The sequence below is a fragment of the Microtus pennsylvanicus genome, chromosome 17, assembly GCF_037038515.1.
Source record: "Microtus pennsylvanicus isolate mMicPen1 chromosome 17, mMicPen1.hap1, whole genome shotgun sequence".
NCBI lineage: Eukaryota > Metazoa > Chordata > Mammalia > Rodentia > Cricetidae > Microtus > Microtus pennsylvanicus.
This window is the reverse complement of record NC_134595.1, coordinates 46,661,323-46,686,638: the sequence shown is the minus strand read 5'-3', so window position 1 is coordinate 46,686,638 and position 25,316 is coordinate 46,661,323. Positions and strand designations below refer to the sequence as shown.

Here is a 25,316-nt window from a genome sequence, read left to right as displayed (position 1 = left end):
TCCTTTCGAGTATGACTGTTGCAGATTCCATATTAAAATCACTCAATGAAAATTGTTGTGACATTTTTATTTGTGTCACTGCCTCTAGTATCTTAGCTGGGTTCTTCCGTGGTAATTGCTAACCTCATCCATTGTTTTTCCGTACAACAGTCGATTAAGTGATGTTCTCAAGAGAAAACGACTGCCAAAACGAGGGCCAAGAAGGCCAAAGTATTCACCTCCAAGAGATGATGACAAAGTAGACAATCAAGGTGAGTCCTTTGTTGAATTAATAGGTAAATGGAGGAGAAGGTGATAAGTTCGCTCATGATTTGGTGCTCTTAATTCCTATATTATGTCTGTGAATGTTGTGTTGATTTTTTTCTCAGTTTTGTTGAAATAATTTGAATGTAATTCTTTTCTCTTTATAGCTAAAAGCCCTACCACTACTCAGTCACCTAAATCTTCCTTCCTGGCAAGCTTGAATCCAAAAACGTGGGGAAGATTAAGTGCACAGTCCAACAGCAACAACATTGAGCCAGCACGAACTGCAGGAGTTAGTGGTCTTGCCAGGGCAGCCTCAAAAGACACCATATCCAATAATAGGTAAAGTTGTGCTGGGATTGGGGGTGGGAATTCTTCATCTGAAAGGTCTCAGTATGATTGTATTGAGCACCTTCATTACATGGAGATGATACATGGGCTTGGTTCAATTTATTCTCAACTCAGATTAGGTAGATTCTTATGAGGATGTATGTATGTAGCTCAGGACTTGCCTATGGTTTCAGCCCTATCCCCTGCATATAAAAATATATATAATATATCTACTTGACAGCTCTTGTTAGTTTTCTTCTATGTGAAACCTTTTATTGAATTATGCTTGCATTTTCTGTTTATACATTTTAATGAAATTTTCCTACCTACTTAATGGAATTTGAAGATTTGTAGGGGAGAGCAGCTGCTTTTTTAAAAACGTACTTGTCTCCATGTCAGATACTAATTTCTTTCCAGCATGTGGGTCATATGGCAATGCCTTTCTTGGGAAGGCACTTGATGTAGAGTACCTGTGTAGACTACTTCCTCTATAAATAAGACATTTTCCCAGTAATACTTTATTTTAAAGATAACTTTTAATTTGATTGAGTTGGCTGCTGATTCTCTAAATTAGTTATGAAGAATAATAAGCAAATGTATTTTTAAAGTTTATAATTTCAACAGCCTGATCACATCCGTCTGGTATACCTTATCTTCACCTCACCTCTTTAGGGTACAGTGATGAACAGTGTAGATATATTTTTTCCTTTTGTCAATTATTTTGTAAATTTGTATTCGGTTATGAACACTTAGAAAATTAGAACATCTTGTTACTGTTCATGTGATGCCTTGAAATATATTCTACATACCTAAGCAATTCTATAGATACATCTTAGCTTGTTTTCAGAATGAACCTATATTTGCTTAATCTGAATTATAGTAATGATCATAGGCCAGTAAGTGTTCTAAGTGAGCTGTTAGTTGTTTTTAATAAAAGCTGTAATTTTATTTCCTTTATGTCTATATATATGTGTATCTAAGTACTTGTAGAAGTCAGTAAACAACTTGCAGAAGTTGGTTTTCTCCACCATCCTGGGTATTGAACTCACATCTTACAGGTCCCTAATCTGACTTTCAGTTTAGATTTTTTTTTTTACCTACATGGAAACATTAATATCTCCTTTTACCTCCTTGTAGAGAAAAAATTAAAGGTTGGATTAAGGAGCAGGCGCATAAATTTGTTGAGCGTTACTTTAGTTCAGAGAATATGGATGGAAGCAACCCTGCCTTGAATGTACTTCAGAGACTTTGTGCTGCAACTGAACAACTCAACCTCCAGGTACTGTGCAGTGCATCTTGTTTGCCGGTGGATGATTTTGTGGGATTTGTAGAAACATTGGTTTCTTTTGCTCCGTGTCCCTTGACTTGCCATTACTTTTCATTCTTTGTGCTCTCTAGTTCTTGACAAATGACAAAATTTCAGATGGTTTCTTAAGAATGTCCTTTCTAAATCCACATACCTGTCCCCACCTGCAGACTCATAGCATTTACTTGGAAAGGCGTGAGACTATGCCATGACCATTTCATTGACTCTTTGTAAATGTACCTTTTCTAATTTCCGTTCTTGTTTTCTAAGCTATTTTATAAATATTTAAGTTTACTAACTAAAACCACATCACATTTCATCATTTTAATCTCACTTTCAAAATGAGCATTATTCTAATTTGAAAAGTTATTAATATTAATTAATTATACAAAGTTATGATCTTCACTATGACATTTATACATGTATATTATGTACTTTGATTGTATTCAAATTTCCCTCCCAATACCCTCTCTTATTCCCCCTCTCTTCTGGTTCTCAAGTAGCCATTGTTCTACTTCTGTGTTTATTTTTGTTGTTAAATGTATTCTGCATAGTTAGAGATAGCATGTCATATTTTGTTGAACATGATCCATTCACTTAATTACACAATTTTTTTCTGTTAGCCCCTTTATTTTGAGTTTGTATTGTTATATTATTTTTTAATCCCTACATAGAAAATGCATTAGTTAAATGGAATACCTGTTCTTCATCATGAAATCTTTTTCTGTAGTGTTCCCTGAGCCTTGTAAGGATTGATAATAGATGTTCTGCTTTGGGATGAATGGTTAAAAAAAAATTTTCTCAGCACTTTTACCAGTTATGACTAAATATTATTGTCTGTTGCAAACAACGTTCTCTGACCAAGACTGGGACCAACACTAATCTGATTATTTATAAGATGTTTTGACTCTGGCCATTTAGCAAAACAGGAGGGCTTTTGACCTCCACTGAAATGAATTCCTTCATGTGCAGTGGGCTTTAAATCTTAAGGAAAGAATTTGCCAAGTAATATTTGAACCACGTTGCTCCAGTGGGCTCATCTTACCTGGAAGGTTGTATTACAGCTCATATGGTTCATAGCTGGCCCATGTAAATATATTTTGATTAACTTTTGGGGAAATGTGAATTGTACTGTTTAAATCAGTATAGAATTCTCTTCACTGTTTCAGGTGGATGGTGGAGCTGAGTGCCTTGTAGAAATCCGTAGCATAGTCTCCGAATCAGATGTTTCATCATTTGAAATTCAACATAGTGGATTTGTGAAACAACTGTTGTTCTACTTGACATCTAAAAGTGAAAAGGATGCTGTCAGCCGAGAGATCCGATTAAAGCGATTCCTACATGTATTTTTTTCTTCTCCAGTAAGTTAATAACGGTCACATCTTAATAGAATCGGTGCTAGCAAGTGCGTACATTTGTGTCCCAATAAGAGTATGTTGTGTGTTGCCTATTCAGTTAGATTCCTTTGACATGTATTTATTGACAAGGTTTTATTATGGATGAGCCTGGCCTGGAATTCAGAGATCTGATTGCCTTTGCCTCCCTGGTGCTGGTGTTAAAGGTATGAGTTACCATGCCTGACTTCCTTAAATTTTTATGTGTCATAAAATAGATAGTAAAATGCAACCAGACATGAAGCCTATGATGGAGGGCAAGGCAGGACAGATCATCCTCAGTTATGTGAGTTTTAGACCAGTCTGGGTAGAAAAATAAAACAAAAAGCCATTCTTCCAACCACTAGTGACCTGAAGCCCACATCAACTTTGTCAAGTATTTTTCTCCCCTCCCTCCCACAAGGTAAATCATTAGTAGTAGTTTTACATTTTAATATTTATTACTATTTGTTGAGGTTATTGTTTTTTCCCTAAAAGATGCTTAACAACAATCTTTATATTATAGGTTACAAGGACAGGGTCTGGGTCTGTAGGCTTGTTTCCACCTTTTCTCTTTGCCCTTAGGTGAGAACAGAGCTAACAACTCTCACATAGTCTCGATTAGACCTCCTGTTACAACTGTTTTAGAGTCATAACTCAGGAAATGGCCTTTTGGGGGGGGGGTTATGATGAGCTTAATGATTACTGTTTATTTGCTTAACCATGCCCCTTTTAAGTGTTCATAGGCATTTTGGAACACTGTCTAAAGTCAGAAGTGGTATTGGTAGATACTAATTTTAAATCTTATTTTTACATGCATGTGGGTGCAAGTGTGGATATCCCAATGGTTTTCTATCTTGCTTAAGCTTATGTATATGGGGCTGAAGAGATGACTCAGTGCTTAAAACCGCTGCCACTCCTCCCAAAGGTTCAATTCCCAGCACCCACATGGCAGCTTAGAACTGCTGTCTGTAACTCCAGTTCCAGGGATCCAGTGCCCTTACAGAGACGCACATACAGACAGGCAAAACACTAATCAGTGCACATAAAATAAAATAAAAAGCACTAACTAACTTACTTGGAAACATTGTCCTAATGAAATCTATTATAAAAGAAAGAAAATTGATAGATAAATCTCCATTTGTAAAACTTCTTATTAAAATGTTTTTGCTAGGGGCTGGGGAGATGGCTCAGTGCTTAAGAACACTGGCTGCTCTTCCAGAGAACCCAGGTTCAATTCCAAGCACCCACATGGTGGCTCATGACCATCTGTAACTCCAGTTTCCGAGGATTTTATGAACTCCTAGGGCACCAGGCATGCATGCATGTGACACCCAAGAATACATAAAGGCAAAATATTCATATACATCTAATATATAAATAAATTATTTAAAAATATCTTTGCTATGGAGTGTTGACTTTTCAAAAGGTTTGTTTAATGTTTGTTTATTTGTAACTCTAGCTTCCTGGAGAAGAGCCCATTGGAAGAGTAGAACCAGTGGGCCATGCGCCTTTGTTGGCACTAGTTCATAAGATGAACAACTGCCTCAGCCAAATGGAGCAATTTCCAGTCAAAGTGCACGATTTCCCTAGTGGAAATGGGGCTGGAGGCAGGTAAGGACCATTGCCTGGGCATGGCCACTTTCTACTAGAATTGTTGAAGGAAACCATGGTGAGAGGTTTGGTAAGCTCTTGGTAAGATCATGTTTTTGTTTTGTTTTGTTTTTTTAAAGACAGGAATTTGCTGTGTAGTCTGGCCTGTCCTAGAACTTCATATACCAGGCTAGACTGAAATTCAGAGATCTACCAGTCTCTGTCTCCCAAGTGCTGGGATTAGGCGTGTGACACTACTTTTAGCTCGCACCGTGTATTTTGACAACTAATATTTCTAACATAAGTAAATCAGTGACTGGATTGACAATATTTGAAACACATTTTTAGTTTCTCTACATTGATAAGTTTTAATATGTAATGCTTCTCCAACTTTTTTTTCATTTATTTTGATTTTCTAGATGAGGTTTTTCTGTGTAACAGCTCTGGCTGTCCTGGAACTCACTTTGTAGACAGGGCTGGCCTCAAACTCACAGATACCTGCCTATCTGTCTCTCTAGTGCTGGAATTAAAAGCATGTGCCGCCACTGCCCAGTCTCAAATAATTTTTTTGTATGTGGGCAACAAAACATTTATTCTGAGACTTTATGTGATAAGTGGTTATAACTATATAACTATAATGGGTTTTACTATGTAAGTTGTTATAGAAAGATAAAATTGTTAGGCAGTTCTGTAAGCTTCATTGAAAAAGTTATTTTTATTTTAAAATCCATGTTTTTATGTGTTTTAAAACATTTTTAAAAATTTGAATCGAAACAGTATCTGTAGTCAATGCAGATAATGCTCTCCATAGTGCGGCTTACGTTGTTTTCTGTATAATGTGCTATAGCACTATACTATCTTGGAATAGTTTTATGAAACAAAGGGATATCACAAAATATGGTGGCATACCTGTGATCCCAACCAAAAAATAAGGAGGGTAGAATCCTATATTTTTTTCTTTAGATTTCTCTTATAAATAAAATACAAAATTTAAAACTAACCTTCAGTTTACTTTGCTACATTCTTTTAAATGAATAGCCACAAAGTGTAGGCAGAAATGCATCTTAGAATTTAGAACTAACGTGGGCTATTTGAGTCTCAAACATAGGCCAGAATAAAAAAGCCATGAGGCTTTCCACTTGTCTGCGTTTATATGAACTATGCTCGCTTAATATTTGCATGCTTCATAGTCGTATAATTAGCCACTTAAATGTTTGACTATATTTGACTCTTGTCAGAACTTATAACAGGAAGAAAACAGTTATCAAATGATGTAGCCGTTCATTTAAAAGTACATAACAATGTAAATTTGAAGGTTGTTATTTTTTATTTTTATGTTATTTCATGTTTTATTTTTATAAGTGAAATTGAAAGTAGAAGCAAAAAAATAAAGGATCTTCCTCCCTTGCTTTTTGAATAGAATTTAGTAGAGGACAAATTCCTGTAGAAGTGTGTTCAGATAGTTGAAGTGTTCTTATTCCACCTGAATAATCCAATAGGCATGGCATTTCATTGAAGCCAGTATTTATGACATCATTGATCATATGAATTCATGGTGGCTAGAGATCATGTTCATTCCATGCTAAATGCTTTGTACTATAAAAAAGTGTTTTTGTGTGTCTGTTTTTAGTTTAACTAATATATGTTGACTGAAAATAATAGAATAACCTTTTTTTCTCAAATTATCTTGAGCTTTTCTCTCAACAGAGGATCACAAGCTTTAAAGTTTTTCAACACACATCAGTTAAAATGTCAATTACAAAGACACCCAGAATGTGCAAATGTGAAACAGTGGAAAGGCGGACCTGTCAAGATCGATCCTCTGGCTCTGGTGCAAGCTATTGAAAGATACCTTGTGGTTAGAGGTATTTTACATCTATGTCCTTTACTTGTATGGTTATGAAATTAGCATTAAAGGGTATATTGCTGTTCCTGATAAATCTTAGGCAGTAGGAATCTCTGTTCCTACCATAAGTAAATAGGCGTATGTTGAATGCTTTCTGATAAGAATGAGAATTCTTTCTGATAGATCAGAATGTAATATCTACTTTTTAAAGAAAATATCAGTATAACCAGTGTCTTTTATCTGACACCTAAAATTCCTAATTAACTATGTTTTTGGCCTAATTTTTTGTTTGTTTGTTTGGTTGGTTTTGTTTTGTTGCTTAGGGTATGGAAGAGTAAGAGAAGATGATGAAGACAGTGATGATGATGGATCAGATGAAGAAATAGATGAGTCTCTGGTAGGTACTTTTTATACCATATTGTAGTTATATCATGCTGTATCTGTGATTTAGATTTCCTGGGTTGAAGTAGCCCCTCACCAACCATTGTTGGAAAAAAAAATCACAGAAATGAGCAATTGTTTTAGTAATTAATAGTTTATTTTAGTGTATTTATGTAATTTTTTATTTATAAGTTTCTTATTGTATCTGCTTATAAATTAATGGTGTATGTAGAGGGAAAAATTCACCAATTTCCCAGAGGGAATTCAAAATCTGAAATCAATTGGATATTATATGTGCAAAATCCACATTTGCTTGTTATGTGGTAGGTTGTAGAAAAAAATGGAAGTTATCAATTGTACTAATATTCAGTTGTCTTCAAATCTGTGCATGCAAAATATGAATTGTCTAGACTTGGGTACCATCCCTGTGTATATGCAAGTATCCTCATTCTTGAAACAAAAAGTTTAGTCTCTGATCACTTCTGTCTTAAAGCATTTTAGGTAAGTGATAATCAGAATATATGGACTTCAGGAGGATCTGTAGTTTCAAACATCCACCATAGGTCTTAGTTTGTTTCTCCAGCAGGATATGTCTTGGCTAATGTATAGATGCCAGTACTTGGGCTTATATGGACCTTTCTTTGCTTTATTCAGGCTGCTCAGTTTTTAAATTCAGGAAATGTAAGGCACAGGCTACAGTTTTATATTGGAGAGCATTTACTACCATATAACATGACGGTGTATCAGGCAGTGCGGCAGTTCAGTGTACAGGCTGAAGATGAAAGGGAATCTACTGATGATGAGAGCAATCCTCTGGGAAGAGCTGGTATTTGGACAAAGACTCATACAATATGGTAAGTCTGAACTAGCTTCTCTTGGTGGTATGGTTTAGAATTCATATTAAATTCATGGTCCAATTCTGTGACTAGAGGGAGAACCTAAATCTTGCATTTGAACTATGAAAAAGCCTTTTAAATATTTATTATGCATAGATGTATATGAACATTACTTCCATACTAGAAAGCATGTTTATAGGCAGTAAGCTGCTTTTTGATTAGTTTAGGTCTCTTAATGGAGTCAAAATGGTGTGGTATTATATTATATATAAGTTTGAAGCTCTGAATTGTGTGTCATTTGGATAGGCTTCCTATGCTGCCTTTATAGTTTCTGCCACTTACAGAAAAGAATCATTTCCCAAAGTAAAGTGTTCCTGGGAAGACTGACTTACTGTTTTGTTTTAGGAAAACAAACGCTTGGTAACTCTGAAACCAGATAGGGAGAAAGAGGGCAGACTCCAGAGAACTCTTAGGAATTCTGTGACTTAACATTAGCTTTGCTGAATAATTTGCACATTAAAAATCTACATTTGACTTTCATGCTATCATATCTCCTTAGGTACAAACCGGTGAGAGAGGATGAAGAAAATAGTAAAGATTGTGTTGGTGGCAAAAGGGGAAGAGCCCAAACAGCTCCAACAAAAACTTCCCCCAGAAATGCAAAGAAGCATGATGAGTTATGGCATGGTAAGGTGACATCATACTGAGAGAAGCAGGGCCCTGGCCTCTCTGCATTTCTGCTAGAAATAAAACTGATACAGAGCTCCAGAAAGCTTTGGGGATAATTAAATAAATTACTATAGTGTAGATTTAACTTTTAGTTAAATCTTTGACTTTAATGTCTAGTAAGCTAGAATTAAGTATCTATAAAATAAAACTGAAAATCAATCATGACATTCTTCTAATATTTTAAGAATTCATGATTTCATGAAGGGTTAAATTGCATTCGTACTAAAGACTGCTGAAGACTTTGTCTAGTCACCAACAGATTGGCCCTTAATCTCATAGGGTGTCTTTACACACAGGAAGGGAATGCAAAAGGGGTTAGTTATTTTTCTACTGTTGTTTGGGTATGTATGTTCAGGGGAACTTGAAATTTTATGTACCTATGTGTTACTGTGCACAGGGTTAAAAGGGAAGAAATGTCTGATAACATTGATATACCAAGAAGTTAAACATGACACAGTTTCAGATGGTAACGGTAACTTTGAGTCTGTAGTTTAAGCCATTGTTGCTTTGATTAAAGCTGAAACTTTCTATCATTTAGATGGAGTGTGCCCATCAGTAGCAAATCCTTTAGAAGTTTACCTCATTCCCACACCACCTGAAAATATTACCTTTGAAGACCCATCTTTAGATGTGATCCTTCTTTTAAGAGTTTTACACGCCATCAGTCGGTACTGGTATTACTTGTACGATGTGAGTAATATCTCTCCATGAAATCCTGTGTCATCTTACAGTTGTCTGTTTAGTAAACGAATGCTTTATTACAGTTGAAATAGAAACAGTGATTCACTAAATGTATACAGTGAACTTATTTGTTGAACTTAATATTCTTGGAATAAGTCTGTTATTTATTGTATTTATTTATTTATTTATTTATTTATTTATTTATTTATTTATTTATTTATTTATTTAGGAATAGCCAAATATTTTGTCCTAATTAGGATTTCTATTGCTGTGATGAAATACTATGACCAAAAGCAAGTTAGGGGGAAAAGGGTTTGTTTATTTGGCTTACATTTCCACATCACTGTTTATCATTGAAAGAAATCCATACAGGAACTCAAATAAGGCAGGAACCTGGAGGAGGCAGCAGCAGGTACAGAGGCCATTTAAGAGTGTTGTTTACTTGACTGGTTTGTTCCTTGTGGTAGCTTGCTCGGCCTGCTGTTTCATAGCACCCAGGACCACCAGTGTGGTGATGGCCAAACCCCTAATGAACTGTGCTCCCCACAACAATCACTAGTTAATAAATATCCTTCAGGCTTCCCTGTGGCCCAGTTTATAGATGCATTTTCTCAGTTGAGCTCCTTCCTCTCAGATGAGTATAGCTTACATCCATCAACTTGACATAAAGCTAGCCAGCACAACTGATTTCCTGTCAACTTGACACATAAACATATCACTGTTTAAACCAAAACCTTTTTTTTATTCATCTCCAAAGTAACATGTTAATATTATCAAAATATAAAACATGAAGTCCCCACAGTCTTTTTAAAAATAATCTTTTCTCTTTAAAATTGCAAAATCTCTTTTAAAAGCTCACAGTCTCTCAGTTGTGGGCTACTGCAAAAACCGAAATTAAATTAATTACATTTTTTATTCAAGAGGGAAGAAATGTGGCACAGTCACAATCTGAACAAAGCAAAAACTGAACTCCAACAGTGTAAATAACTCAATCTCCAATATCTGACATTTACTCACTATCTTATGGTTCCGATAAGGGGATTGGGTCACTTCTCCAGCTCCCTTTGCCGGGCACATTGCTTGTCTTCTAAGCTCCATTTCGTTACTGCTGCTCTCCTTGGTGGTCATCCCATGGTACTGGCATCTCCAAAATGCTGAGGTCTATTGCAGCTGGTTTGCACTTTCACCAACAACTTCTCCTGGGCTCAAATCTCTTCACAGACTTGAGCCATGCCACAGTGTCAACCCTACCTGTTAACCCTCTGTTCTTCATGACCCCTTTATGTGTTCAAAATTAGTACCACCTGCGTGGCTCTTTCACTACTAAGATCAGCTGCCAGCTGATCAGCTTCTGTGTGCTGACTCTGATGAAACACTTACCACTTCTTAATCACTGCTAATTTCTTAGCTCCAATGGACCAGCATCAATTGTCCCAGTAACTCAAAGGTTTTACTTCAGTGGTGCTACTCTTGCTAGTCACAACTTAGTCTTTGAGCCCTCCTAGCAGACAAGAGCCAGAGGTTCTTAATTCAAAATATGCAGTGGTCCTGAAAATGATAGTTTTTGTCTCCCAAAACTTCCCCCTAGAACTTCACAAGCCAGGTTTCCATCCTCTGTATTTACCAGCATTCTTATCCACATTCCCACAGCACCGCTCACCAAGGTTTGAATTGAATCTTCAATAACTCCAATCCAAAGAACAAAGGTCCTTCCATAGTTTTTCAAAAGACAGCAAGGTTCAAGATCTGTCACAGTAATACCTCACAATCCTGGTACCAATTTCTGTCCTAGTTAGTTAGGGTTTCAACTGTTGGGATGAAATACCATGACCAAAAGGAAATTGAGGTTCCCTCGTGTTAAGTTGCCAGCACTCATTTCTTCATGTAAAGATTTATATTGAGTAAACAGTTGGATACCTCTTAATATAGTGAGGACAAGTGAAGGAAACAGCTTCATGGGGTTTGAGGATAGGAAGTTTCAGAAATGGGAAATACCATTGAGGGATTTGATATTGCATGCAAAAACAGGTGAATTGTACAGACTGACCTACTTATAAATAAATGACTAGATTTTGAACTTTTTTAAAAAATTTTACAGAATGCGATGTGCAAGGAGATTATTCCAACTAGTGAATTTATTAACAGTAAGTTAACAGCAAAAGCGAATAGGCAGCTTCAAGATCCTCTAGTGATCATGACAGGAAACATCCCAACATGGCTCACTGAACTAGGAAAAACCTGGTAAGATAGTCCCTTTGATAAATTTTGTAAGTATTAACAAGTCTTGATTTGATTTGTGATAGAGATGTTGAAGTTGACTTGTTCATATCTTTCCCAATATTGTAGTATTTGTTGACAACTTGACAAACCCAGTGAAGTATATTTGACTGAGGGCAGTAAAATTCTTTGCCTTCCTGAAAGTGATGCTTGGTTTTTCTGAGCCTGTTTTTGAACTAGACACTATAGACCTATTACTTACAGTAAAAATCAAGTTAGAAATTGAGTTTTTCACTTGGATTCACCATATCTCTACATGCTGCCGTATTGTACAGTGCAGAGATTCTGGTGGACGTTTCAAGAGCTTTTCTCAAAAAGGAAAATAAAATCAAACCCTTAAAAATCATGGTAGGAAATGTCTTGGCTGCAGGATTCATTCTTTGAGAACAAGGAGCTTGCTTGTCTTGGCAGTGATTTTTTATGCTAAGCCTATGATGAATATCACGAAATAATAAAGCCATTAACTTTTGTATGTGAAGTGTGGAATGTTGAGCTCATATGGCATGGAGGCTTGCGTGTCCTAAAATCTTCAGAATAGGTTTAAGGTGGTTGTGGATAGACAATTGTAGATTTCATGTGGAAAGGCATATAGAATACAATTGCTCAATATTTAGTGATTTCAACAAGAGCCAGGTGCGATGATGTATTGGCATACTCGTGTAGGCCCCATCCATTTGGGAAATTTTAGGAGGGACTGTTCCCCTAAGTGTTTATAGCCAATCTAGGCAGCACAGTAAAACTCCATGGCAACAAAACTGTTAGAGATTTTTAAAAATATTTATATAGGAATTTTTGTGTGTGTGTGTGTGGCGCGAACGCAGGGTCCCTCTGTATAGTCTGGCTGTCTTCATCTCTGCCTCCAAAGACCTGGAACTAAAGGTGTTATGTCAGTAGTGTATTATATCAAGTTGTTTTCAATATAAATCTTGATGTTTTTTAAATGTCTCTTGATTCTCACGCAGATGGTAAATTTGTATTTTATCTTTTATAGCCCATTTTTCTTTCCTTTTGATACCCGACAAATGCTTTTTTATGTAACTGCATTTGATCGAGACCGGGCAATGCAAAGATTGCTTGATACCAACCCAGAAATCAACCAGTCTGATTCGCAAGACAGCAGAGTTGCACCTAGATTGGATAGAAAAAAGGTAAGCATTTCCTACAAATAAGTATCTGTTTATGCTGAGCTTTCCAAATTAAAGACAAGACCTAAAGTACTACATCTGATTATGCCTGTGGAGTAACAACCTTCACTTGATCCTTAGGTCTGTCTGTGAGTGTGTTTATGGTTGTGGCTAAAAGCAAAGATACTGAGTCCCCTTCAGCTGGAGGTTGTGAGCTGCCTGATGTGGGGGCTGAGAGACAAGTAGAAAGCGCTCTTAATTGCTGAGCACTATTATTCTATCTTTTAAAAAACCACCTCTGTTAGTATATTTTCCCATGAGCCTCTTGAAACTGTATTGTCTGTTACTATTTTGTCTTCTATTATTTCTGACAGAACATCCTTCATTTAGTTACCATGAATCTTACTAACACACCTTAATTTCTTCCTTTTTATATTGAAAAACTTCTCTTTTAAAATGGACTCTCTGTGTATTAGATGCGTTTTACTCCCTTTAGCCTGGCAGCCCATTTGGAAGGGAGTGAAACAGAATCCCTGATATATTTTGAATTTGTCCCAGTCAGCTCCAGTTTTACTGACTTCATCATCTATCATGCTTCTAATCTTGGCTTGCAGTTGTACCCATGCCATTTCATGTGAGACAAATCCCAACCTTTTGATCTGCACTGGTGTGTGTGTGTGTGTGTGTGTGTGTGTGTGTGTGTGTGTGTGTGTGTGTGTGTTTTCAGACAGGATTTCTCTGTGTATCCCTGGTTGTCTGGAACTCACTCTGTAGACCAGGCTGCCCCTGAACTCAGAGACCCTCCTGCTTCTGTTTCCCAAGTGGTAGAATTAAAGATGTGCAATATCGCCTGGTTGACCTCCACTGTTCTTTTGTTTGCTTTTTGTTTTCTTCCATGACTTTTCTGTGGTCTGTTCCAAGTTTTTTTTTTTTTTTATCTCAAAGAGCCATTAGGGATAACAAAAGGTAGAAGGAGGGGTTGTAATTAGAAACAAACACATATACACCCAGGTAGCTGTATTTAACAGCGCATCATGCCATTTCTTTATCTCATTGATGGAGTCATCAATTGTCGTGATGCTATGTTTTAAATGGCAGGGTCTGTATCTTTATCATCATCATATTCTCATTCCGAGGCATCTTGTTCTTGTAGCAGAACCTCGATGTTCAGAACCTAGATGTTTTCCAGCTTACCTGTCTCCTCTGTCATCTTCCTACCCGCTTCTCTATCATCAGTGTATAAATGTCCCAAGATTATTTCATGTAGCTGGAGCCCTGAATTTTATACCACTGTTTGGCAAAGTAGCAAAGATCTTTTTCCTAACCTTAATTTTCTAAACTTGCCATGGGTCAGGTTATATTAGTTATTTATATCTAGCTTTCTTTCATACATGGAAAACATTTGTGTGACAAAACTTTTCCCGGGGAGACACAGCACACATATACTTAAGCCAGTTAGGGAATCCACAACAGAACTAAGTACAGATATCACCAAAGTCCAGTGTCATGAAGATGAGTTTTATTAGGGTTACTTACAGGAATATAGGTGAGCGGTTACTTATAGAAGCAAAAATTACTCAAAGGATGGTTATCAAAGCCCATCCCAGCATGCATGACAAAACGGGGAACATGGAGGCTGCAGACAACTCAACAGGTTCCTCAGTTGGTCTAAACCTCTTCCAGGCAGCTCAGTTGGTTTCTCGTTCTTCCAGGTAACTTCTGTTCCCTGACTTCCCTTTGCAGCTTTTCTCCTCTGAGAGTGTTTGCAGCTTAGCTTGTCCAAGTCTTGGAAGGTTAGCTCACCTGAGAGTCTTCTCAGCTTTTTATTGTTTAATCTGTCATGGAGGGTAGTGAATCTGGTCAGTTTCAGGGACTTGTGTATGTTTTAACAGTGCAAATACTGTAGCCTTCCTAAGGGATGTGCTTAAAGGAGTTATTTTCTGACAATCAAATCTATTTTGCACTGCAGTAAGTGCTACCTGGAGCATTATTTCTTATTTCTTCACATCCGTTTCCTTTGTTAGCGCACTGTGAACAGAGAGGAGCTGCTAAAACAAGCTGAGTCTGTGATGCAGGACCTTGGTAGTTCACGGGCCATGTTAGAAATCCAGTATGAAAATGAGGTGAGTTTTGGACTCCTTGATGGTGTGATATTATTTGTGCATATTGGTACTATGTAATTCTGAAAGGCAGCTGGAAAATTTACTTTAAAAAGATTTGGTCTACTTTCTCTTTAATGATATGTTTTAAGTTCTCCATTTTTCAAGGGTTTAAATGCAAAATAAGAAACGGGATGTTTTTTTTTCCTGGCATAATTATGCACATAATTGTATAATGTTCATGAAATGAAAGGCTGTTCTTAGAATCATTATTTCAGAAATACTTGGACTGCATTTTCAGAGTTGATTATTGATAAATCATGTTCTAAGAGTTGATATATATATATATATATATATATATATATATATATATATATATATATATATATATATATGCAGACAGGAGCCATCTCCACCATGGCAAGTGAAGAACATCCATCTCTATAAAGACTTTCCATAACAGCTATGGCCTAGCTTCCTATTCTTCTTTATTTTTTTCCGTATATTTATAGCCTCATGCAGTAATGTGGCTGTTGTGTCTCTTCTTTCATTTCTTCCACGCATGCAGGCCTCGTTCATACTATATAGTTTTTTGTTGTTGTTTTAATTTTCCATTTTTTATTGTGTATTTTATCTCACAGATGGCTTAATATGTGTCAATATCTAGTTGGGGCATTTTCTTTTCTTTTTTTTTGAGTTTTAGTGACAATGTTATAACATTCATGCTCAAGCCTTTCTGTAATAAACATATTTGTGATTCTCTTGGATATATAGCTCAATTACTAAGTCATTTGGTAATATATTTTAATTTTATTAAGAAGTATCTATCATACTTTACATCAGTAGAGTAACAGGTTTTTCTCTTTTCCCAGTGATGTTATTTCTGATGTTATTTCAGTGTTTATGAGTCTGTACTTGGTGTTACCAGGTTTTTCAATTTTAATAATTGAAATTAGTAATGAGTTAGTAGTAGGATCTTGATATGATTTGAAAACATACTGTTTTTGCATTGCTTGTTGGTTCCTTGACCATTTTGGAGAAGATGCTCAGACCTTTCACTAGGTTTTAGTTTGGTTTTGCTTTATCATCGAAATAAAAGTTAATCCCAGCACTTAGGAGGCAGAGGCAGGCATATCTCTGAGTTCAAGGCCAGCCTGGTCAGGACAGCTGGGGCAGATGTATAGAGAGACTTTGTCTTGAGAAAACAAAACAACTGTTATCTGGATTTATAAATGGCTGCTCATTTGCTTTCAGTTTATCATTAATCAGTCCTTTTTTCTTTCATGTAAATGTAAACACATTGTAAGATTTCCCATGAATGATATCTCAGATTTTAATCCTGTTTTATTATTTTAGCTCATATTCAGTGATCATTTTTACACTAATTTATATATAATAAATGAGCCATGGAGTCAAGCAAGGCACCACCCCTTTTTTTTGTGATGAGTGATTACTATGAAATACAGATTAGCTTTGAATTTAGTATTTTTTTTTTTTGCCTCAGCCTCCTAAGCTCTGGTATTACAGGCAGTTTGCACTTTTTTATTATTATTGGGTATGAATATGTGGGCATGTGTGTGGGTGTGTGTGCAATATCTGTGTGAGGCTCAGAGGACAACTTTGTGGAGTCAGTCTTCTCCTCCTAGCATGTAGATTCTGGGGGTTGATGATTTTAATGTCACTGAATCTCCACTACTTTGCTCCTGTTTTCTTGTGTGAAAATGAGGGTAATAGAAGTGCAATAATAACCTCAGAGTTGTAGTTCGTGTGTGTGTGTGTGTGTGTGTGTGTGTGTGTGTGTGTGTGAAGAGTTAAAACATTGTATCATAGTAAGTACACTGTAAGTTTAATAGTTTTGTTTGTAGTATTACCAGTAGCTATTTAAATAATTGTAGTCATGACTTTTATTTTTTCCTCATTTTCTTAAACATAATCTTATAATAACTTTTCTTGGAAGACTCTAAGAGCCTTCAATCACCAAAATAAATCAGAGGTCTGTGTACTGAGAAGTGTATTATGTGTCAGTGGTCCAGATTATGGCCAGAAGCACAAAAACAAAAGGTCATTGAAAATGATTGGTATAGATAGGTGCCACATGAATGAGGCATTCAGGCAGGGGATTGAGCCTGTCTTACAAAGACAAGAACTCTTGGAAAGAGGGATATTTTCCAGCACATTGGGACTTGATTTAAGGGTTTGGGCCTTGGTGACAAGTGACATAAGCCAGTGCTATCTGAAAGTTTTGGAGGCAGGGGAGATGGAGAAGGGAGTTAATGAGCTTAGAAACTTTTTAGTACTGGTTTGGATTTTTTTTAAATCTTTCCTCAAGATTTTGCTCACAGGATGTGGTACTTAAATTTTTTATTTGTAAGACTGGAAAATCATTGCTGTGAACCACCAGGTGTGTTTAAACATGCTTTCTATTTTTTTTTTCTTCCAGTGTTTTTCTTTTCTAAATGATGGCCTTTTTTTTTATTCTCATCTTCAAATTGTAGCTGGGGTAAACCTAAGACTGGCATTTGCCACCAAGCCTACGTGAGTTTGATCCTTGGAACTCACATGATGGAAAGAGAAATGTCTAACATAAATTGTCCGTTGAAACCTGAACACTTGGATTGCACAAACATGTGCATTCGCTGATACACACACAATAGGCATGACCTATACATAAACTGTTAAATTAAATGAGATCTAATATGAGTTCAGAACAGCTTTTCTGTTTTCACTGACTCTGCTTAGGGTTAAGGTTTGAACTGCTAAGTGCAAAACCCAGCAGTTTATGGTGTTTAGTATGTCTTCCCTGTTCTGAAAAAGTTACGGAATCCAACTTCATGGGAAAAAATATATTCATCACATCATGTTGCTAGAATGGTTAGCAAATTAAAATATGTATAACACTTATTGCCTGGCATATAAATATGCTGGTTTGTGTTAACTTTGAGATAAAAAGACTATTTTAAGCCAAGTTGTTGTTGTTTTATTGTTTTGGATTTTATGTTTGTTTTATTGAGACAGTCTTTTATTCTGTAATTTTATTCCTGGACTATGTCATATTTTCCTCTCTTTAAAAATGGAAATAAGACAGACCAACTAAGTAACTCTACATCAGTAGAATGTTGGGGGAGAATACTCCTGACCAGCCTTAGCAGGGAGTTGTATTCCTTTAGTCAGTTCAGTAGCACCTGTAGAATTTAATGCTTTAATTTAAATCCATTTTTACTTTTAAAAATAACCATTTAAGAGAAAGTAATAGACTTATGATCATTTGGGGATAATTTTGTGAATAGGGAATTAAATGGCATTGGAGGGCCATCTTGTGGACAATATGTGTTACTGCATGTCTAATCTTTCAGTGGCTGGAAATTGGAGAGCAAAATATTGTGGAGGTTTTCTTTAGTTTGAAAGCCTCTCTCTCTCTCTCTCTCTCTCTCACACACACACACACACACACACACCACACCACACCACACCACACCACACCACCGCGTTAGACTATGTGATCTAGAAAGGTTAAAGAAGATGGAACACGTTGGGAAAGATGGTAGGTAATACGGTTCTAAGGTGACATTTGAGTTGTCAGCAAGTCCCTGCTGTTGGGACAATGGTTCTAACAGAATAATTGAGGCAGTGTGTTCCAGCTATTCATGGGATCAAGGTGGCTAGAGGTAATAGTAATTAGGATATAGCAGTAGGAATCCAGGTCAATGATGCTGGAAGTAGAGATACTAGAATAGTCTATGTAAGCTATTAGATTGTGGTTAAAAATATATGTGCTGTCCTTTGAACAAGAAAGCTTTTCTTAGGAAATATCATTCACTGTTAATGTATTTAAGATGTTAGGAACACTGGTGTACATGGTCATTCAGCAACCTCAGGCAGATCAGATAAAAGAGGGTGGTAGAGAATCATTAGTTTAGAATGTGCTTTTAAGGGATAACAGCTTATATTGTGTAGTGACTGGTGTTGGGTAATATAAAGGTATGTGACTTTTGTTTATCTCTGTGAAGATGTGGTTCTTTGCCTGTGTAAAATACCTGATGGTCCTGATAAAGAACAGCAGGACAGGAGCAAGGATGGGTGGGGCTGGCAGGCAGAGAGTATAAACAGAGAGAAGTGAGGGAAAGGAGAGGAGTAAGAGAGAAGAAGGGGAGGAGGACACTAGGGACCAGCCAAAGCTAGGAGTAAGAGTGAAAGTAAGAAAAAGAAAAAGCCCAGTGGCTAAAAAGTAGGATAATTTAAGAAAAGCCGGCAAGAAGTCAAACTTTTAGGATCGATAGTATGCACCATTTTAAAAGTACGTGTAATAATCAAATATCTCTTATTTACACATGGTTTGTAAGCGAGTGGCCACTTGAACAATTGTTGTTACATTATAATCTTGAACTGTGACATAAGTTTATTATTGTTTCTTGCTTTTGTTTATTATGTGCTAAACTGGTGGCATGTTGCTGGAACATGGAGGAATGCTGAGTCCGTGAACATTGCTCCAAGCATATTGATGATGGTGCTGTCATGTAGAAACTTTGGGAGCTGAACCTTTGAATTTTCATTTTTAAATAAAAATAGCTCCAGATCCCCACCCTGACTCCTACCGCTGAAATACTGTGTTCTCACACATGGGTACATGTGTGGTAACACTGATAATTGTCTTGGGCTTCCAGTGTACCCTTGGACTTATAGGGGCCACTGATCTAAGCTTCTGTTTCCTGACATGAAGTTGGGCCTTGAATTTTAACTCTTAGATTCTTATTAAATGTATGTTAGATTCTGGGGATTCAAGGCAGTCAAAATAATTCTCTTCATTTAAAACTTGCAAGTATGTAATGGAATAGAGGTAAAACCCTAGAATGTCATAGGAAATAGCCAAACTAATTGTTTGGGGGAGATTGGGAGGCTTCTCCTGAGAAGATGGCTCTTGAGTTGTTTGAGGTTCATAATTCCCTTAAAGAGAAAAATAAGCATGTATAAATAGTACATTGTTGTTCTCTAAAGGAAAAATTCATAACTGCAACAAGAGTTTTCAACCATACAATTGGAATGTTGGGGTTAGGGAAATGATAAAGGGTTTCTAGTGCCCAAGACTCAGAGAATGTCTATTCAGGACATCTTGCAAAACCATCTCTTACGCTTCCTGATAAACACCTTGTATGATTGTCCATGTTACCAAGAGGTTGCCAGGCATAAAAGGCACCACAATTTCTAAAATGATTTTTTTTTATTTTATTTTTTCTAGGTTGGTACAGGTCTTGGGCCAACACTGGAGTTTTATGCACTTGTTTCTCAGGAACTACAGAGGGCTGATTTGGGTCTCTGGAGAGGTGAAGAAGTAACTCTTAGCAATCCAAAAGGTAATGTGCAGCTGTGAGCTGTTCAGTTTGTATGACTCAGATCAGGTAAGGGGGCCTCCATCTTAGTCTCTGCTGGGGCTGTGTTCTTGGTCTTTGATTTCTTTTTGCCCCTATTTTCTCACTTATCCAGTGGGAAGGCTTTCCAGCTTAGAGGTCATTGCTCCAATTTTGTGAATACTGAATTTCTTAATGTTCTTAGTTACTAGGTTTTGTTTTGGAAAATCTCATCTGAAATTTGGTGACTTGTTCGTTTTACAGGAAGCCAAGAAGGGACCAAGTATATTCAAAACCTCCAGGGCCTGTTTGCGCTTCCCTTTGGTAGGACAGCTAAGCCAGCTCATATCGCAAAGGTTAAGATGAAATTTCGCTTCTTAGGAAAATTAATGGCTAAGGCTATCATGGATTTCAGATTGGTAAGTTTAGGATTGTTTGCTTATCTGTAATTTTGTACAATGTTCTGTGAAAGTACTTCAGTTCCCTGCACTCAATGCTGTGTGTTAGAGCACTGCTGCTCTAGTTTGAATGTGTGCACCAGCTGCTTGAGAGTTCTGTTTAAAATGCCAGTTCTGCTTCTGTAGCACACATATAGGGCTGTCCTGTGTCTGAGATAACAGCGTCCAACCCATTCCTTTAGCCAGGGTTCAGAGTCAGGCAACATAAAGATGGCATTAATTGAAATTTTTTCAGGATTCAATTAGATTTTAATTCAGCAAGAAAGCCATGAGCATTGTAGGTAAACTCATTGAATTTCTGTGATCAGTATTCATTAAGGTTTGAATATTTCTGGACTTTTCTTCATTTCCTCTTCTCACATTTTCTTACTTTATCAATATGAGTGAGACATTTTCATTTGATAAACCCACAAGTCTACATTCTCTGCAAAGAGATGTATACAGCTCAGTTATTTTAGAAGTTCTTTCATTTTAATTTTTTGTTTTAAGTAAGTTCTTTTTACCTTCTCTGATTTCAAAATATTAAATGCATAAGTAGAATTGTATTGAGTTTACTTGGTTCAAAATAAAGTCAAAACACTTCATAGTGTTTCAGAGGTACTCAGGTAAAAACTTTAATGGATATTGTATGTTCATTTCTCTTTTTGTGTTATGCTTAAATAGGTTTCTTTAATAGTTTATTTTTATGAGCATTGATTGGTGTTTTGCCTGCATGTTTGGCTGTGTAAGGATGTCGGATCTCCTGTTGCTAGAGTTACAGACAGTTGTGAACTGCCATGTGGGTGCTGGGAATTGAACCTGGATTCTCTGGAATAGCAGGCAATGTTCTTAACCTCTGAGCCATCTTTCTATTTAAAAAACCTGTTTATAGGTTCTTTAACCTTCTAAAATGTTGACAGAGATTTGGGCCCCAATTTGTGGCTCTTGGTTTCATGTAAAGAGAAACAGTTCCTAAATTGCTTTTTTTCTTGGAGAGTATTTGACCTTTTCAAATGACCTCTTACAAACTAGTTGTGACAAAGTATGTTGCCTGTTCCCTTTCAGGTGGACCTTCCGCTTGGCCTGCCCTTTTATAAATGGATGCTGCGGCAGGAAACTTCACTGACATCTCATGATTTATTTGACATTGATCCTGTTGTTGCCAGATCAGTATATCACCTAGAAGACATTGTCAGACAGAAGAAAAGACTGGAGCAGGATAAGTCCCAGGTAGGTCTAGAGGAGATGGCCAGAGGGTGAGATCAGTTCTTTGTGTCAGAATTATGAGACTTCTTCACTGGTTTGTATTTGATCTAGTTAATTTGACGATAGTATTTACTTTGCTTTTTAATTTAAAAACATGTATTTATCTTTATGGGTGTTTGCCTGCATGTGTGTTTGTATATTAATTGCATGCAATGCCTTTGGAAGCCAGAAGAGCACATCAGATGCTGTCACATTGGAGCTAGAAACTGAAAGAGCAACAATTGCCCTGAAGTCTTAAGCACTGAGCCGTCTGTCTTTCCCAGCAATATTTCATTTTATTGGAGATGTTTAATGTGTCCTTTAAACTAACAGAAGTATGATTTCACAGTGTACCCACGGTGATCTCTAATAACAACAAGTGGATGTCTTAACTTCTAAATAAAATATACTTCTAATGAAAGTTCAAAGACCACTTGTCTTAAATTTTAGATAATGAGATGCCTTCTCAGTAATTCTTCAGAAAGGTATTTCTGTTTTGTCTGCTTTCTCCTCTTCACCACAGGTTCTGCTTGCATTGCGAGTTTATACCAATACGCCTAGCTTGGAAATAGTTTTTAGTGGTTATCGACAGGCTGGGACTATACAGCTCAATAGTAAAGCACTTAAAATAGCATGTGTGAGGTGCTAGGCTCACTATCCAGTATTATTAATAAAGAAAAGATTCATAGATGTCTAAGGTTTCTGTTTCGTCTCATAATCTTGATCCTCTATCATTTTTGTGTTTTTAAATATATATATTACCAGCTCATTTAGGCTAATCTGTGATTATATGTATGCGTATTGAATATCAGAAGAAAACAGGTTGTGTTTTTTAAAACATAATATGGTGCAGTAGCTTCTATTTGTGTAGGTTTAACCAACTGTCATTTCATAGCTTATTTATTTGTATTAATGTGTATGTATGACTGCCTGTATGTAAGTTTATATACTGCATGAGTGCCTGGTTCCTAAAGAGATCAGAAGAGGGCATAGGGTCTATGAGCCATCATATGGATTCTAGGTCCCCTGTAAGATCAGCACCAGTACAGTTAACAGCTATCTTTCTAGCACTTTAAGATTATTTAAGGCGAGACTAGCAAGCTAATAAAAGACAGTGTTGCACCTTGGTGGGGTACATACAGTAGAGACTGGAAGATAGTTTGGAAGGGTATTCATTTTATCTCCCAGTTATGTTTATGAGGAGACAGTGTTTAAAGATGCTGTAACAGTTATTAGTATTAATTGTCAGCACCTAGGAGACAAGCCTCTGGGCATACCCATGTGGAATTATTTAGATTGAGTCTAGCCTCTGGCGGTGTATCTGCATTGAGTTTTTTGATTATGTTAATTGATATAGAAAGACTAGCTTGCAGTGGATAGCTCTATTCTATAAGCAGAGGTTATGTAAGAGTAGGGAAAGTGAGCTGAGCATCTATGTTAATCTGTTGAGCTCTGCTTGTGACTGTGGCTGTGATATGAACAGTTCTCTCAAGCTCTTACCACTGTGACTGTCCTGGCACAGGCTGTAACTTGCTATAAACCCTGTCTCATTTAAGTTGGATTTCTCAATCATTTATCACAGCAACAGAAAAGAAACTAAGACACAATTTAGGTCTTTTTTTTTTAAATTATTTCTGTATAAGAACTAATCTTATGTTTAGAATTTGGTCTGAAGTGACGGCTCAGCAGTTACTACTCTTCTCAAGGGTATCTAGGTTCGATTCTCATACCTCCTTGGTGTAGGTCACAGTCATCTGTAACTGTAGTTCCAGGAACCTGACAGTTTAACTGGACACACAATGCACATGTGGGTGCATATTCTGACAAAGAGACACATTCAGACACAAAAATAAATGGATACATGATATTATAAGAAGTTGTTTAGAATTGCATAGGTTTGTACTGAATAACTACAAGATTTTTGTTGTGTTTGCTTAGTCCAGAGATGTACCTTGGATATCTTCCTCAATCATTCTCCACCTGATGTTCTGGGATACATCCTTCATTGTGCCTAAATTTCACTGGTTGACTAGACTAGCTGTCCATTGAACTTCAGGGGTGATTCCTTATTCTTATCCAAAGGTTTGCAGACACTAGTACTTTAAACTTCTGTCACATTATTTAGCATGTATTACATACAAAATGGGAAAAAAGGAAAGGAGATAAAAGTTGTAGCATGTTTTGATTACCTCACATATACACAATCTTGTAAGATGTATGTACAGTTGGTGTCCTAACTTCATGTAAATGTACTATGTAGCCAAGGATTACTTTGAGTTTCCTGTGTCTGAATCCCAAATGCTGGAATTAAAGGTGTTTGTCACAATGTCAGGTTATGTAGTACTGACAGGTAAGCCATAAACAGCTGAGGTACATCCCTGGCCCACTGTCCCCTTGTCTTATAAAACATACAAATGGGGCACATTTTTCAGGCTCAGATTTGACCTGTTTGTTTACAGTGCTAGGGACCACACCTGCCACTTAAAAGTCCTGAGAGCAAACTCCAGTATTTCTTGTGTTCCTCTCTCTTGACTTTTCTTCCATTTCCTCCTCACTTGTTTCCCATAATCCCGTCTGCTTTAATGAAGGGTAGTTTGAGAACTTCCTAATGAATCAGCATTAATTAAATGTCTTTATTTTTAGTACTTAAATTTTTGTGTTTGTCATTGAACCTTAATGCTGTAAAAAAAAAAAAAAGCATTTTATGTAGCCCTTTCCAGTTGTAAGCATTTTTAAAAATCCTCTGGGTTTGATGTGATGTGGCTCAGCTTTCTTGGAAGCCACACACCCCAACTATACAAAGCTGTGCTGTGCTTTGGGGACAAGAAGTGAACATCTCCAGGGTGTGCTTTATACTTGAGCCTTGTAGGGGAAAAGTTTATTACACTGTCAGTAATTTTACAAATTTTATATATTCATGGGTATATAGTTAGGCTTATAAATAATGGCCTAGAATAAAGAAAAGTTTTTTTTCTTTTTTGTTTAACATTAAACAAAAACGTGTAAAGACTTTCTCTAATATGTGATTTGAATGTGCTTTCAGGGAGAAATTACTTCTCAGTATGGAAAATAACCCCAGCAATCTCGTTTCTCTCCACAAAAATAATTGTATTGATACTGAGGTGTTTAAAATGATTTCCTTTGTGATCCCAGCGGCTTGTTTAATAAGTAGTATATGACCAAAAATTTAATCAGGAACTAAAGGAACCATCAATTATTACAGTGTTACGTCTTATTTTTGTGAATACAATATAATTTTGCATGAATTTTTGTGCTCTTCCTCTCTGCATTGAAAGACTAAAGAGAGTCTACAGTATGCTTTGGAAACTCTCACAATGAATGGCTGCTCAGTGGAAGATCTGGGACTGGACTTTACACTGCCGGGATTTCCCAACATTGAACTGAAGAAAGGAGGAAAGGATATACCAGTCACTATCCACAATTTAGAGGACTACCTAAGAGTATGTATTGTCT

At 36.6% G+C, this 25,316-nt stretch overlaps 1 protein-coding gene across 20 annotated transcripts in view; it reads left to right on the top strand.

Moving 5' to 3' along the window:
* Positions 1-25,316, top strand: part of Trip12 (thyroid hormone receptor interactor 12) — a 115,880-nt gene that overhangs the window by 83,076 nt on the left and 7,488 nt on the right. For 14 of the 20 annotated variants that reach the window (XM_075952061.1, XM_075952071.1, XM_075952067.1 and 11 more), the window contains 17 exons: positions 151-251; positions 411-585; positions 1,711-1,852; positions 3,049-3,240; positions 4,715-4,866; positions 6,538-6,710; positions 7,015-7,088; positions 7,727-7,926; positions 8,468-8,595; positions 9,176-9,327; positions 11,417-11,559; positions 12,587-12,743; positions 14,744-14,842; positions 20,052-20,166; positions 20,425-20,579; positions 21,663-21,827; positions 25,139-25,303. In XM_075952061.1, the coding sequence (XP_075808176.1) occupies positions 151-251; positions 411-585; positions 1,711-1,852; positions 3,049-3,240; positions 4,715-4,866; positions 6,538-6,710; positions 7,015-7,088; positions 7,727-7,926; positions 8,468-8,595; positions 9,176-9,327; positions 11,417-11,559; positions 12,587-12,743; positions 14,744-14,842; positions 20,052-20,166; positions 20,425-20,579; positions 21,663-21,827; positions 25,139-25,303 (2,488 nt within the window). The remainder of the gene's footprint in view (positions 1-150; positions 252-410; positions 586-1,710; positions 1,853-3,048; positions 3,241-4,714; positions 4,867-6,537; positions 6,711-7,014; positions 7,089-7,726; positions 7,927-8,467; positions 8,596-9,175; positions 9,328-11,416; positions 11,560-12,586; positions 12,744-14,743; positions 14,843-20,051; positions 20,167-20,424; positions 20,580-21,662; positions 21,828-25,138; positions 25,304-25,316) is intronic. The other 6 variants (XM_075952074.1, XM_075952072.1, XM_075952066.1 and 3 more) reach the window with 1 other exon arrangement.